The sequence below is a fragment of the Moschus berezovskii genome, chromosome 24 (genome assembly GCF_049115385.1).
Source record: "Moschus berezovskii isolate FMDL1 chromosome 24, NW_MosBer_1.0, whole genome shotgun sequence".
Taxonomy (NCBI): Eukaryota; Metazoa; Chordata; class Mammalia; order Artiodactyla; family Moschidae; genus Moschus; species Moschus berezovskii.
In genome coordinates this window covers 59,955,245-59,967,407 of record NC_142483.1, presented here as the reverse complement: position 1 = coordinate 59,967,407, position 12,163 = coordinate 59,955,245, and the positions used below count along the sequence as shown (strand labels likewise).

At 40.4% G+C, this 12,163-nt stretch overlaps 1 protein-coding gene across 16 annotated transcripts in view; it reads right to left on the bottom strand.

The window, feature by feature from the left end:
* SLC4A7 (solute carrier family 4 member 7) overlaps positions 1–12,163 on the bottom strand; it is a 125,158-nt gene that overhangs the window by 62,670 nt on the left and 50,325 nt on the right. For all 16 annotated transcript variants that reach the window (XM_088831589.1, XM_055414781.2, XM_055414791.2 and 13 more), the window contains 3 exons: positions 8,726–8,872; positions 1,727–1,865; positions 1,021–1,181 (listed from right to left, as the gene is read on the bottom strand). In XM_088831589.1, the coding sequence (XP_088687715.1) occupies positions 1,021–1,181; positions 1,727–1,782 (217 nt within the window). In that variant the 5' untranslated portion in view covers positions 1,783–1,865; positions 8,726–8,872. The remainder of the gene's footprint in view (positions 1–1,020; positions 1,182–1,726; positions 1,866–8,725; positions 8,873–12,163) is intronic.

Genomic DNA, 12,163 nt, shown 5'->3' with positions numbered 1-12,163 from the left:
GCCTCAGTCATGTCTGACTCTGTGCGACCCCATAGACGGCAGCCCACCAGGCTCTGCCGTCCCTGGGATTCTCCAGTCAAGATCACTGGAGTGGGTTGCCATTTCCTTCTCCAATGCATGAAAGTGAAAAGTGAAAGTGAAGTCGCTCAGTCGTGTCCGACTCTTCGCGACCCCATGGACTGCAGCCCACCAGGCTCCTCCATCCATGGGATTCTCCAGGCGAGAGTACTGGAGAGGGTGCCATTGCCTTCTCTGTCTGCATATCTGAGGTTACTGATATTTCTCTTGGCAATCTTAAATTCAACTTGTGATTCATCCAGCCCAGCATTTCACATGGTGTACTCTGCCTTGTTGTATCCTATTCCCAGTACTGAACCAGTCAGTTGTTCCACATCTGGTAATATTCTCATACTTAAAGATCACGGAGAACCACAATGCCTATCAAATCAAACCCAATTCTTAACCCAGTAATTCAAGGATAGTCGTAACTCACCTCTAATTTATTTACCTGAAAATCTCAAGAAATCTGTATACTCACAGAGAACTGACCTTCCTGAGATCATACCTGTTGGTACTTTCCAGCCTCCTCTTCCTTCTCTTCCTCCTCAGAATACTTTCTTTCCTCTCACACCACCTTCCCCCTCACTGCCATGTGTTCACACTCTATGGATACGTTGTACAGCTAATGCACCTTCTAGGTCTCCCCAGATACCACGGTCCAGAAACAAGGAAACGAAAAGCTCCTTCCTCTGCACTGCCGAAGAACAGCCCCCGGATCCTGCGTATGGCACGACTCACAGTCTTCTCGACACTGTAGCTACATCTGCCTCAGTTCATCTTTCAGACTCCACGCTTACCAAGGATAAAAAGGGTTATTTACGTCTAACTCTTCAGACTGCCCTGCACAGAATGGAAGCTCAACATGTAACCATCCAATCAATGGTCTAGAATTCCACTTTATTTTCCTATTTATCTCAACTTCACTGCAACTTAAACATAAAGAAGTCACTTTGCTGTCACCTGCTATTTCATCGAGAGTGCTTGCTCTCATATCCAGCATGACTGTTCCATTTAAGATGCAACTTCTCAGCTCAAAAAGACTATGTAAAGAAAGAGTTGCCACATAAGGTTTACTCCACCGGTCACCACCATCTTCAACATCCTCTTCAAATTTCAGCCATCTGAAACGTATAATGTAAACAAATATGTCACAAATAGTGACAATTCTGTTTAATGTGATAAATGCAAGCATAATCTTATAAAGAAAAAAAAGACCACCACCATCAAAATAAGACTTTTCTACACGCTTCCACAAGTTAGGCTAACGGTCTGCAATGTGGAGAGTCACTAGATTTTGGCAGTTCCTCTTTCTGCTCCAATGTCACAACAGTAAGTCTATAGAAACAAACTCGAATTCCATCGTGTCAACTTCCAATCTTATTTTAAACTTTAAATGTGCAAAATGTCTTCTCAGATTTTTTCTCTAATTAAAGACATGAAAATCTACAGTTAACATAATTCCTTTTATGTTCTATTTTGGTATTAAGAATTATTTAATGAAACAAATTATGAGAATAAAGAGAAAAATTAAATACTGAATTTCTAGACACAAGGAAAGTCTCTACTCATTGTTTTAAAGCATTGTGTGTCTCATAATTTCAGGTTTATGTTTTCGTTACTAAAAGAACCAGGCAGCAGCAGTTGAGCGCGTCGAGCACGTCACCACCTGGCAGTCTCCTTCCACTCATACTCCTCTCCGTCTCTGTAGCAGAGCTCGTCCATCTCCGTGAAGAGGTCGTGGGGGATGTGCTCTTCATCATCGTCCTCGGTGCCGAGGATGAACTGGACTCTCTGGGATGGCGTGTCTTGACAAAAATCAAAATTTAAAGACACACACTCAAAAACCTTCCTCAATTAATACAAAGGTAAATTAAATACAGAATTTCCAGAAGTGAGGAAATCCTCTACTGTTTTGTTACAAACATATTCCATTAAAACAAATTTCTTCTGATTATTATTAAAATAATACAATTCTGAAAGGAAATAAGGGCCAACAATCTGGAACAAAAGAATTTCACAGAAAGATCGTCTCTACAGATGGAAAAGAAAAACCATATGTTAAAGATAACTCACACTAATCTTCAACAAACTTCTGTAAAAACAATGTAAGCAACATCCAAAACCAAAAAAACACTGTGCATAAAACAGGACTTTTCCCTCACCAAAAATAGATGGAAATGTTAGACAACATACAACATTTAAAATAATTAAAGTTCAAAAGTTAAAAAAAAAACTCTGAGTTCAAAAAACCAAAAAAGATGAGAAAACGCAAAAGTCCCTTTCTTTCTCTTATGGAAAAGCAAGTCTGTTTCTGAGGTTAGAGACGTGGGACAGGTCACTGCCACTCACGAGCTCTGAGTTTATCTGTGTGGCACAGGATTCCCAACCGAGAAATTAACATACATTCCACCCCAGAACAGCCGAAAGCCACAGGGGCCCCAGAATAAACACATATGCATACAACAACAAGCATCAATTAAAAACAAAATCAAATTCTTCCAAATATGAGAGAGGATGTCAAATTCAAATTTCACATCTAAAGTAAACAAACCTCCAGGAACTTAAACCCCAACAGAGAAATTAAAACAGGTTACAAAGCAGATTAGAAGTATTAACTGTTAAAGGAAAAGACAGATGTAAGAAGGAGGTTATACAAAATGCCTTAATGACAAGACAAAAACACACAGGGTTAAGAGATACAGGAAACAGAATAAGCTGGTCAAATAGAAAAAAGGCCAGAAAGAGGACAATATAAAGGACAGGGGAAGAGGAGGAGGGCGCAATGCAAACTCGGACAGCACGCACAGGACATGGGTCGTCACAGTGAAGGAACATCCAGGACCAGCACACGACAAAACCCCGGTGTGACTGGACTGCCGAACACCTGACTCTTTCAACACTTAGGTCTTACATATCTTTTGTGAAAGTTATCCCCAAATAATTTCTCTGGTGCTACTGTGTCAGTATTTAGTTCATTTTCTGATTGTTCATTGCTCTTATACAGAAATACAGTTGATTCTGTACCCTGATTTTGTACGCTGCAACCTTGGTAAACTTACGAATTTCTGTAGCTTTGTAGATTGCTTAGGATTTGCTATATATGTGATTCTGTAATTGTGAATAAAGACAATTTTACAGCTTCGTTTATCTTATGGATGTATTTCATTTCTTTCTTGCCTTATTCCGCTGGAGAGGTGTGCCAGTTCCATGCTGAGCAGAAGTGGTGAGAGAGGACAGCCTGCCCTTTCCCAATTCACAGGGGGGGGGAAACCTTGAGTCTCCTACCCGCATTTTAGATGCTCCTATCACACTGAGGAAGCTTCCTAATATTCCCAGTATGTTAGGCGAATTTTATCATGAATGGGGGGTGGAATTTTTCTGTCTTATTGCTATGATTACATGAGGCTTTTCTGCTTTATACTGTTAATAAGTTTACATTGATACAGATGTTTAAATTGTGAAACGACCCTGAATTTCCACCTGTTTATCGATTTCCTATTGCTGCTATAGTCAATTGCCACAAAGTCAGTGGCTTAAATCACATAAATTTATTCTCTTATAGTTGTGGAGACCATAAGTCCAAAACGGGTTTTGTGCAGGGCTAAAACCATGGTGATGGTTCTCCCTGGAGGCGCCAGCTTCTGGAGGCTACCAACATGCCCGGGGTCTGGACCCTCCCCACTGTATCAATACCACCACTGTCTCCTCTGATTTTCTGACTCTTTGTGATTAAATCTGGCCCATCTCCATTAATCCAGGATGATCTCCACTACTCAAAGTCCTTTAATTTAGTCACATCTGTAAATTCACCTTTGCTCAATAAGGTTAACACTCACAGATTCCGGGCATTAGGGACACAGACAAAGGTGGGGGCCACTGCTCAGCACACTACTGTCATGATGGATTACCTCTCTTAAATATTGGTGGAAAAAAGATGTGTTTATTTTCTTAAGCACTTTTGAATCGATATTTGTGAGAAATAATTAGCGTGCAGTTTTATTCTCTTGTAACATCTTTATCAAGTTTTGGTACCAGGGTAATGCTGGCTTCACAAGATAACTGGGAAGTGAGGAAGTTTTCTAATATTCCTAGTTTGCTATTCCTAGTTTTGTCATCTTCAATAATCTGGCAGAGTTTGTGTTATTTCTTACTTTTATATGTTGCTATGTATGGGGGAGTAAATTTTCATCATGGGAATGTCTGAGTCTACAAATTCAATTTCTTTTTCTACATGTAGGATAATTCAAGTTACCCATTTCTGCTTAATAGCATGTAATCCTAAGAAACTTCCTCATTTAATCTGAAGTACCAATTTTGATGGCATAGAATCTTTCATAATACTCCCTCCTTAGTCTTTAATATCTGTAGAATCTATACTGAAAATTTCCGATTCTGGTCATTTGTATCTTTTTTCCCCCCTCACATGATCAGTCTGGCTATTTAGACTTATCAATTTTATTGATCTTTTCAAAGAACCAGATTTCAGTCTGATTGATTTTTGCTAATATTGGTCTAATTTTTATTTAATTCATTTTTGCTTTCATTTCGATTACTTCTTTTCCTTATTTTGGTTTAATTTGCTCTATTTGTTCCTTCAATTTCTTAAGTTACAAGCTTAAATCACTGATTATGCCTTTCCTTTTTTCTAATATAAAGATAAAATGCTATACATTTTTCTCTAAGTACTGCTTCAGCTACACCTGACAAATTTCAAAATACAGACATCCTCCCTTTGCAGACAGCCACGCTAAGTGAGACCTGTGCATGTCAGAACTACGTCCTCACTCTGAAGAATGTCCTCTCAGTTACTGCCTATACGTGGTTTCATTTTCATGAACTCAAGATACTTTCTAACTTCTACTGTGATTGCATTTAACCCATGAGTTACTGAGAAGCTTTGCATTTAATTTCCAAATATCTGGGTTTTTACCTCAGTATGTTTCTAGTTTAATTCTATTGTGGTCAGAGAATATACTTTCAGTCTTTTCAAATGCACTGACTTGTTTTATGGCCTAGAATATGATCTCGGTAAATCTTCAATATGCACTTGTAAAGAATGTATATTTTGCTGTGGTTGAGTTCTATGCATGTGACTATCAGCCTGACAGTTTTACTTAGGTTTTCAACGTCCTTACTGATTTTTGGTTCACTTGCTCTATCCATCACTGAGGAAGGAGAGTTGTTATTTCCAACTACATTTGTTGATTTCTCTCTTTCCAGTTTTATCAGCTTTTGCTTCATGGATTTTGAAGCTATGTAGGACTGTCACATCTTGCTTTCAGCAGTTTGATATTTGTGACTTTGGGTGGTTTTCTTCATGTTTCTTCTCCTTGGGCTTTGCTGAACTCCTTGGACCTGTGAGTTCAGAGTTTTAATTACTTTTGGAAATTTTTCTGGCACCCAACTACTACCTGAACTGATTATTGTCTAACAAATTACTGACACTGTTCATTGGTTTTTCAGCTTTTTTTCTGTTTCATTTTCATTATTTTCTATCACAATTTCTTCAAAAATCACTAATCTTTCTTATTCTGTAATGTCAAATCATCTGTTAATCTTATCTGGTGTACTATTCATTTCAGATACTATATTTTTCACATGTAGAAGTTCCATGTGGGACTTTCATATATTTTCAGCCTCCCTTCTCATCAGTCTATTTTTCTCTCTCCCTTTGATCATATAAAGAGTATTTATTATACTGCTTTAACATGCTTGCTTTAGAATTCCATTAAGTCTGTCATTTCTGGATCTGTTCCTACTGATTTATGTTTCTTTTGGTTATGCCTACTTTCCTACTTCACTATATTTCAAATACGTTGTGAATGTCAGATATTGTGCACTTCACACGGTTAAATGCTAGGTTTTCCTATATTTCTTTTAGTAGTACTAGACTTTGTTCTGACATGCAGAAACTTGAGGTCAATTGAATTCTTTCAAGACCTGCTTTTAATTTTTTTTTTTTATAGTAGATTCACTGCAGTCTTGAGTGTAAAATTGATTTAGACCTGCTATTCAGTCAATACCCTTCTGAGACCTCTACCCTCAGAATGGTGTGAACACATCCTGTAACTGGTCTTTGTGTGAAATCCAGGAACTCTTTACTGTAACTGCTTTCTGGTAGTGATCTGCGAGCCTCAGATAGTTTTCTGTCACACACACCCACGTGCGTCCTCAGCCAAAGACTGAAAAGTGCCCTTCTTCAGACCTTTGGAACCCTCTATGTGCAGCTCTCCATTCTCTGGCACTCTACATCTTACATGCTAACACCTTAGGCCTCCCCAGTCCCAGCCTATCTCCTCAGCCCTGAGAGCTGCGAGGCTCTGTCCCAGCTCCTCATGTTGTAGCCTGGGAATCACCTCTCTTCATGAGCTCAGGAACAACAGGGCGCATCTCACAGCTTCCCCTCTCACAGAGCTCAGCCTTCTATGCTGCCTGTTGTCCAATGTCTGAAAATTACTATCTCAAACATTCTGTGCAGTTTTCTAGCTATTTAAAATTGGAATGTAAATTCAATTCCTGTTATTCCATCATGTCCAGAAGAAGCAGCAAACCAGCATAATCCCTTTTCAGAGAGTCTGGGGAGGAAAGAAGCCACTTCATTCATAGCAATTTCTAGGATACAGACTGGCAGTTGAAACCAAAATAAACCCACTTCTATGGCATAAAACTTTTCTAGGCATAATAACTCCATGAAAAAGTCACAAATATTTTCTCCACCAAATCTATTTTTCAAACCACTATATTTAGACTTCAAATGTCAGACCTCTCAGCTTGAACATTTATTTAATCACCTAGCCAGGTGAACATATAAACACAATTTAGTAAACATTTTTTCTATTAAAAAATAGTGTGTACCTTTTTAGTCAGAATGAAATAAAAAGCATATTCATCTACTCACAAAGTAAAATATTCTAAACTGGGTGGATCATCACATGGAATAGCAAAGTATTTGTTGCTCAGTCACATCTAACTCTCTGCCACCCCAAGGACTGTATGGAGCCTGCCACACTCCTCTGTCCACTGGATCCTCCAGATGAGAATATTGGAGTGGGTTGCCATTTCCTTCTCCAGGGGGATGTTCCGACCCAGGGATTGAATCCATGTCTCCTGCTTGGCAGGCAGATGCTCTACCATTGAGCCACCTGGGAAGCCCAGCAAGATACTTCTCAACTACCAATAGCATCAGAGTCCACTAGTGATCCTTTCTAAAATGAGCATCGACTTTCCCTTTGCTAGTGATGTTATCTTTTTTGGCTATTCAACCACTTAATATTGATAGAGTTTATCAGGCTGTCAGTATCTCTTAGGACTGGCGAAGAGATTCCCATCATGTAGCCTCTCTAAGTTGAGGCTTCTCCATCTATACAATGAAAACAATAATACCAATCTTTAGTTTTTTTAAATGCTGAGAAGATTAAATCAAAGGGCATATGTCAAGGGCTTAGTGAAATATTTGCTTCCCTGGTGGCTCAGAGGTTAAAGTGTCTGCCTGCAATGCGGGAGACCTGGGTTTGATCCCTGGGTCGGGAAGATCCCCTGGAGAAGGAAATGGCAACCCATTCCAGTATTCTTGCCTGGAGAAGCCCATGGACGGAGGAGCCTGGTGGGCTACAGTCCATGGGGGTCACAAAGAGTCGGACACAACTGAGCGACTTCACTTTCATAGAAACGGCAGTTAGTATTTTACTAGGCCATCAGTATTTCCCTTCCTTCAGCCAAGACATAAGCTGTATAACACACAGTAATTCTTTCACTCTTCAACAAAACCTTTTCTTAGCACAGCACACAAGTGACCATGGGGTGTAGCTCACCTGCTCCTGAGAGCACACATGCAGGACCAATGGTGTAGACAGCCACAAGGGCCATGATGTCCTCAAAACCAATGATGCCCTGGATGCCAACTGAGCACATGTCTAAGGTCCTGCTCAAGCTGCACAGTGATTCTTTCCGGTTCTCGCCTTTCCAGCTCTCAGGGCCGCTTAAACAACTAGCAATCATTATTATCAGATATTATTAATTTTCTTTCCTCTACTATATGCCTTTTTTCCTAAGATTCCCAACATTTACTGTGTCTGCTGGCACTTCTTTATTGCTCTGCTCTCAAACAAAAAGTCTGTCTTTCTAAACACATTCTATCTAATCAAAGCACTCTTTTTTGTTGTTTTTTTTTTTTTTCACAGAAAAACCAAGTAATCCAGCCTAAGGGATAAAATCTTCTGGTTAAAAAAAATGTACTTAAAAATGAAAACTCTTAAAAATTTCAATCTCTTCCAGGAGCCTAAGGATTCCAGATATTTGTTCACTGCATATGTAAATAATGAAACATATAATAGAGAAAAGGAAATAGAAACCCTTCTAAACTGAATGTCAAGTGCCAAGACTCAACATTTACAGTTCCAAGGCCAGAATACAATAAACCAAATTCCCTTACTTTTTTCACCCAACTCAAGTATCTAAGCTATAAACTAAGCATTTTTCTTAAAGAAACAAACATTCTTACTTCAATTACTATTCCTCAATGCATATAATGTCTCAATTATTATGATTTTTAAAAGGAAATGTTTATTTAAAAATAAAATTTGCAGGAAGGAGCCTTACGGTGTGAGTGCAGGGCGCGCCAGGAAAGCGGTGCAGCGCGAGCGTGGAGGGCGCCCCCGTCTCTTACCATAAGGAGGCGACTCCCGTCCGTCCTCTCTGTCCGAGTCCTTGTCTCTCCTCCTCCGGTGGTGATGTCTGTGTCCGCGATGCCTGTGACGCCGGCGACTCTCTCTACTGAACGGGACGTGAACACCGATGTACACGGCTCGATGGCCTGGTAAGACATTCAGAAGCGTTACCAGCAAGCCTCATTTGACAGTCACCGTGCTTTCTACAAAGTGAAGGTTTGTGGCACCCGTGCACTGAGCCAATCTATCGGCAACACCTCCCCAACAGCATTTGCTCACTCCCTCTCTGTGTCATGCTTTGGCAGTAACTCTGGTAATGGTTCAAACTCCTCCATTAGTATTATATTCATTATGGTGATCTATGATCAGTGATCTCTGTTTGAGGGCACCACAAGTCATGCCCATATGAGATGGCAACCTTACTTGATAAATGTGTGTGTTCTGACGGCTCCACAGACTGGCCATTACCTCACCTCGCTCCTTCTCCTCGGGCCTCCCTGTTACCTGAGACACAGCGATGCTGAAAACAGGCCAATTAATAGCCTTACAACAGCCTCCAAGTAGTCAAGTGAAAGGAAGACTCACATGTCTCTTACTTTAAATCAGAAGTTAGAAATAATTAAGCTTAGTAAGGAAGGCATGTCAAAAACCAAGAAAGGCCTAAAGCCAGGCCTCTTGTGCCAAACAGCCAAGAAGTGGATACAAAAGAAAGTTCTTAAAGAAAATTAAAAGTGCTACTCTAGCGAACACACAAATGATAAGAAACTGAAATGACCTTACTGTTGATATGGAGAAAGTTTTAGTGGTCTGGATAGAATGTAGATGAAACAGCTTTCTATTGAAGAAGATGCCATCTGGGACTTTCACAGCTAGAGAGGAGTCAGTACTTGGTTTCAAAGCTTCAGAGGACTAGCTGACTCTCTAATGCAGCTGGTGACATGAAGCTGAAACCAATGCTCTTTTACCATCTGAAAGCCTAGGGACCTTAAGAATTACGCTTTTTCTTTTCTTTATTTAACTCTTGCTGATTTACAATAGTACGTTAGTTTCAGCTGTAGAGCTTTGGATTCTTTTCCATTATAGGTTTTACAAAGCCTGGGTGACAGCACATCAGTTGACAACACAGTTTACTGAACATTCTAAGCCCACTGTTGAGACCTACTGCTCAGAAAAAATTTACTTTCAAAATATGACTGTTCATTCACAAGACACCTGGACACCCAAGAGCTCTAGTGGAGATGGACAAAGAGGTTAATGGTGTTTTCATGCCTGGTAACACAACATCCATTCTGCAGCTCATGAATCAAGCAGTCATTCAACTTTCGAGTCTTATTATTTAAGGAATATATTTTGTAAGGCTACAGCTGCCATGGGTAGTGATTTCTCCAAAGGATCTGGGCAAAATCAATTGAAAACCTTCTGGAAAGGATTCACCCATTCTAGCTTCCATGAGGAACATTCAAGATTCATGGGAAGAGGTCAAAGTATCAACATTAACAGAGGAGTTTTTGAAAGAAGTTGATTCCAACCGTCCTGGATGACTTTGAAGGGCTCAAGCCTTCAGTGGAAAAAGCTACTGCAGATGTGGTGGAAACAGCAAAAGAGCTAGATTTGAAGTGGAGCCTAAAGATGGGACTGAATCACTGAATCTCCTGATAAAATCTGAGTGGATGAGGAGCTGCTTCCTACCGATGAGCAAAATAAGTGGTTTCTTTGGATGAAATCTACTCCAGTGAAGCTGCTGTGAAGCTTGTTGAAATGACAACAGAGGAATTAGAAGATTACATCAACTTATTTGATAAAAGTGAAAAGGTTTGAGAGGACTGACTCTCATTTTGAAAGACATGCTACTGTGGGTCAGATGCTATCAGAGAGTACAGGGAAATCATCTGTGAATAATCAAGGCGGCAGACTTTATTGTTGTCTTATTTTAAGAAATTTATCCCAACCTTTAGCAACCACCACCCTGATCAGCCAGCGGCCACCGATATCAAGCCCAAACCTTTTGCCAACAAAAAGATTATGACACATTGACAGTTTAAATGATGGGCAGCATGTTTTACCAATACAGTATTTTTACGTTCAGGCAGATGCTTTGATTTTTGACACAACGTTACCGCGCATTTAACAGACGTGATACGGCATGAGAATAACCTTTACACGCGCCCGGAGGCCCAGAAATCCCTGTGACTCGCTCTGCTGCGGCGGTCTGGAGCCAAACCTGCAGTGCCTCCAAGTACTGCCAGTGTCAGGTGTCCAAAAGGGGAAAAAGAGATATAAACCAAAGAACACCAAATTCCACTTTGACGGAAAATCATGACATATAAGTTCATGCAATTAACAGTGCTAGTCTCCCATTGCTTCTATTATTTTACAGAGCACTACACAGAATATTACATCGAAGGCTAATGCCATCGACAGCTAAGTACACTAGATATACACACAAGTACACTAGATACTCTGTAAGCATTCATAGGCAAGTTTGAAAAGAAATTTTGAGAAAGAAGAACTTGGCCCACCTGAAATCATACTATGTAGACATCAATGTTTTCCATCTACATTTACAGTCAGTCCTACTTAGTAGAGGCCCTTAACATATATGCTTTAATAATGATTATTCACAAATGGATAGCTGTAAATATTTACTAAGTTTTGAAAATCTAAAATTCATAAGGTACAAATTAATGAGAGATACATTAAGTGTTCAGTTCAGTTCAGTTCAGTCGCTCAGTCGTGTCCGACTCTCCACGACCCCATGAATTACAGCACGCCAGGCCTCCCTGTCCATCACCAACTCCCGGAGTTCACTCAAACTCATGTCCACAGAGTCGGTGATGCCATCCAGCCATCTCATCCTCCGTCGTCCTCTTCTCCTCCCGCCCCCAACCTTTCCCAGCATCAGAGTCTTTTCCAGTGAGTCAACTCATCGCATAAGGTGGCCAAAGTATTGCAGTTTCAGCTTTAGCATCAGTCCCTCCAATGAACATCCAGGATTGATCTCCTTTAGAATGGACTGGTTGGATCTCCTTGCAGTATAAGGGACTCTCAAGAGTCTTCTCCAACACCACAGTTCAAAAGCATCGATTCTTCGGCGATCAGCTTTCTTCACAGTCCAACTCTCACATCCATATATGACCACTGGAAAAACCATAGCCTTGACTAGACAGACCTTTGTTGGCAAAGTAATGTCTCTGCTTTTTAATATGCTATCTAGGTTGGTCATCGGAGAAGGCAATAGCAAGCCACTCCAGTACTCTTGCCTAGAAAATCCCATGGATGGAGGAGCCTGGTAGGCTGCAGTCCATGGGGTCGCTACGAGTCAGACACGACTGAGCGACTTCACTTTCACTTTTCACTTTCACACATTGGAGAAGGAAATGGCAACCCACTCTAGTGTTCTTGCCTGGAGAATCCCAGGGACGGGGGAGCCTGGTGGG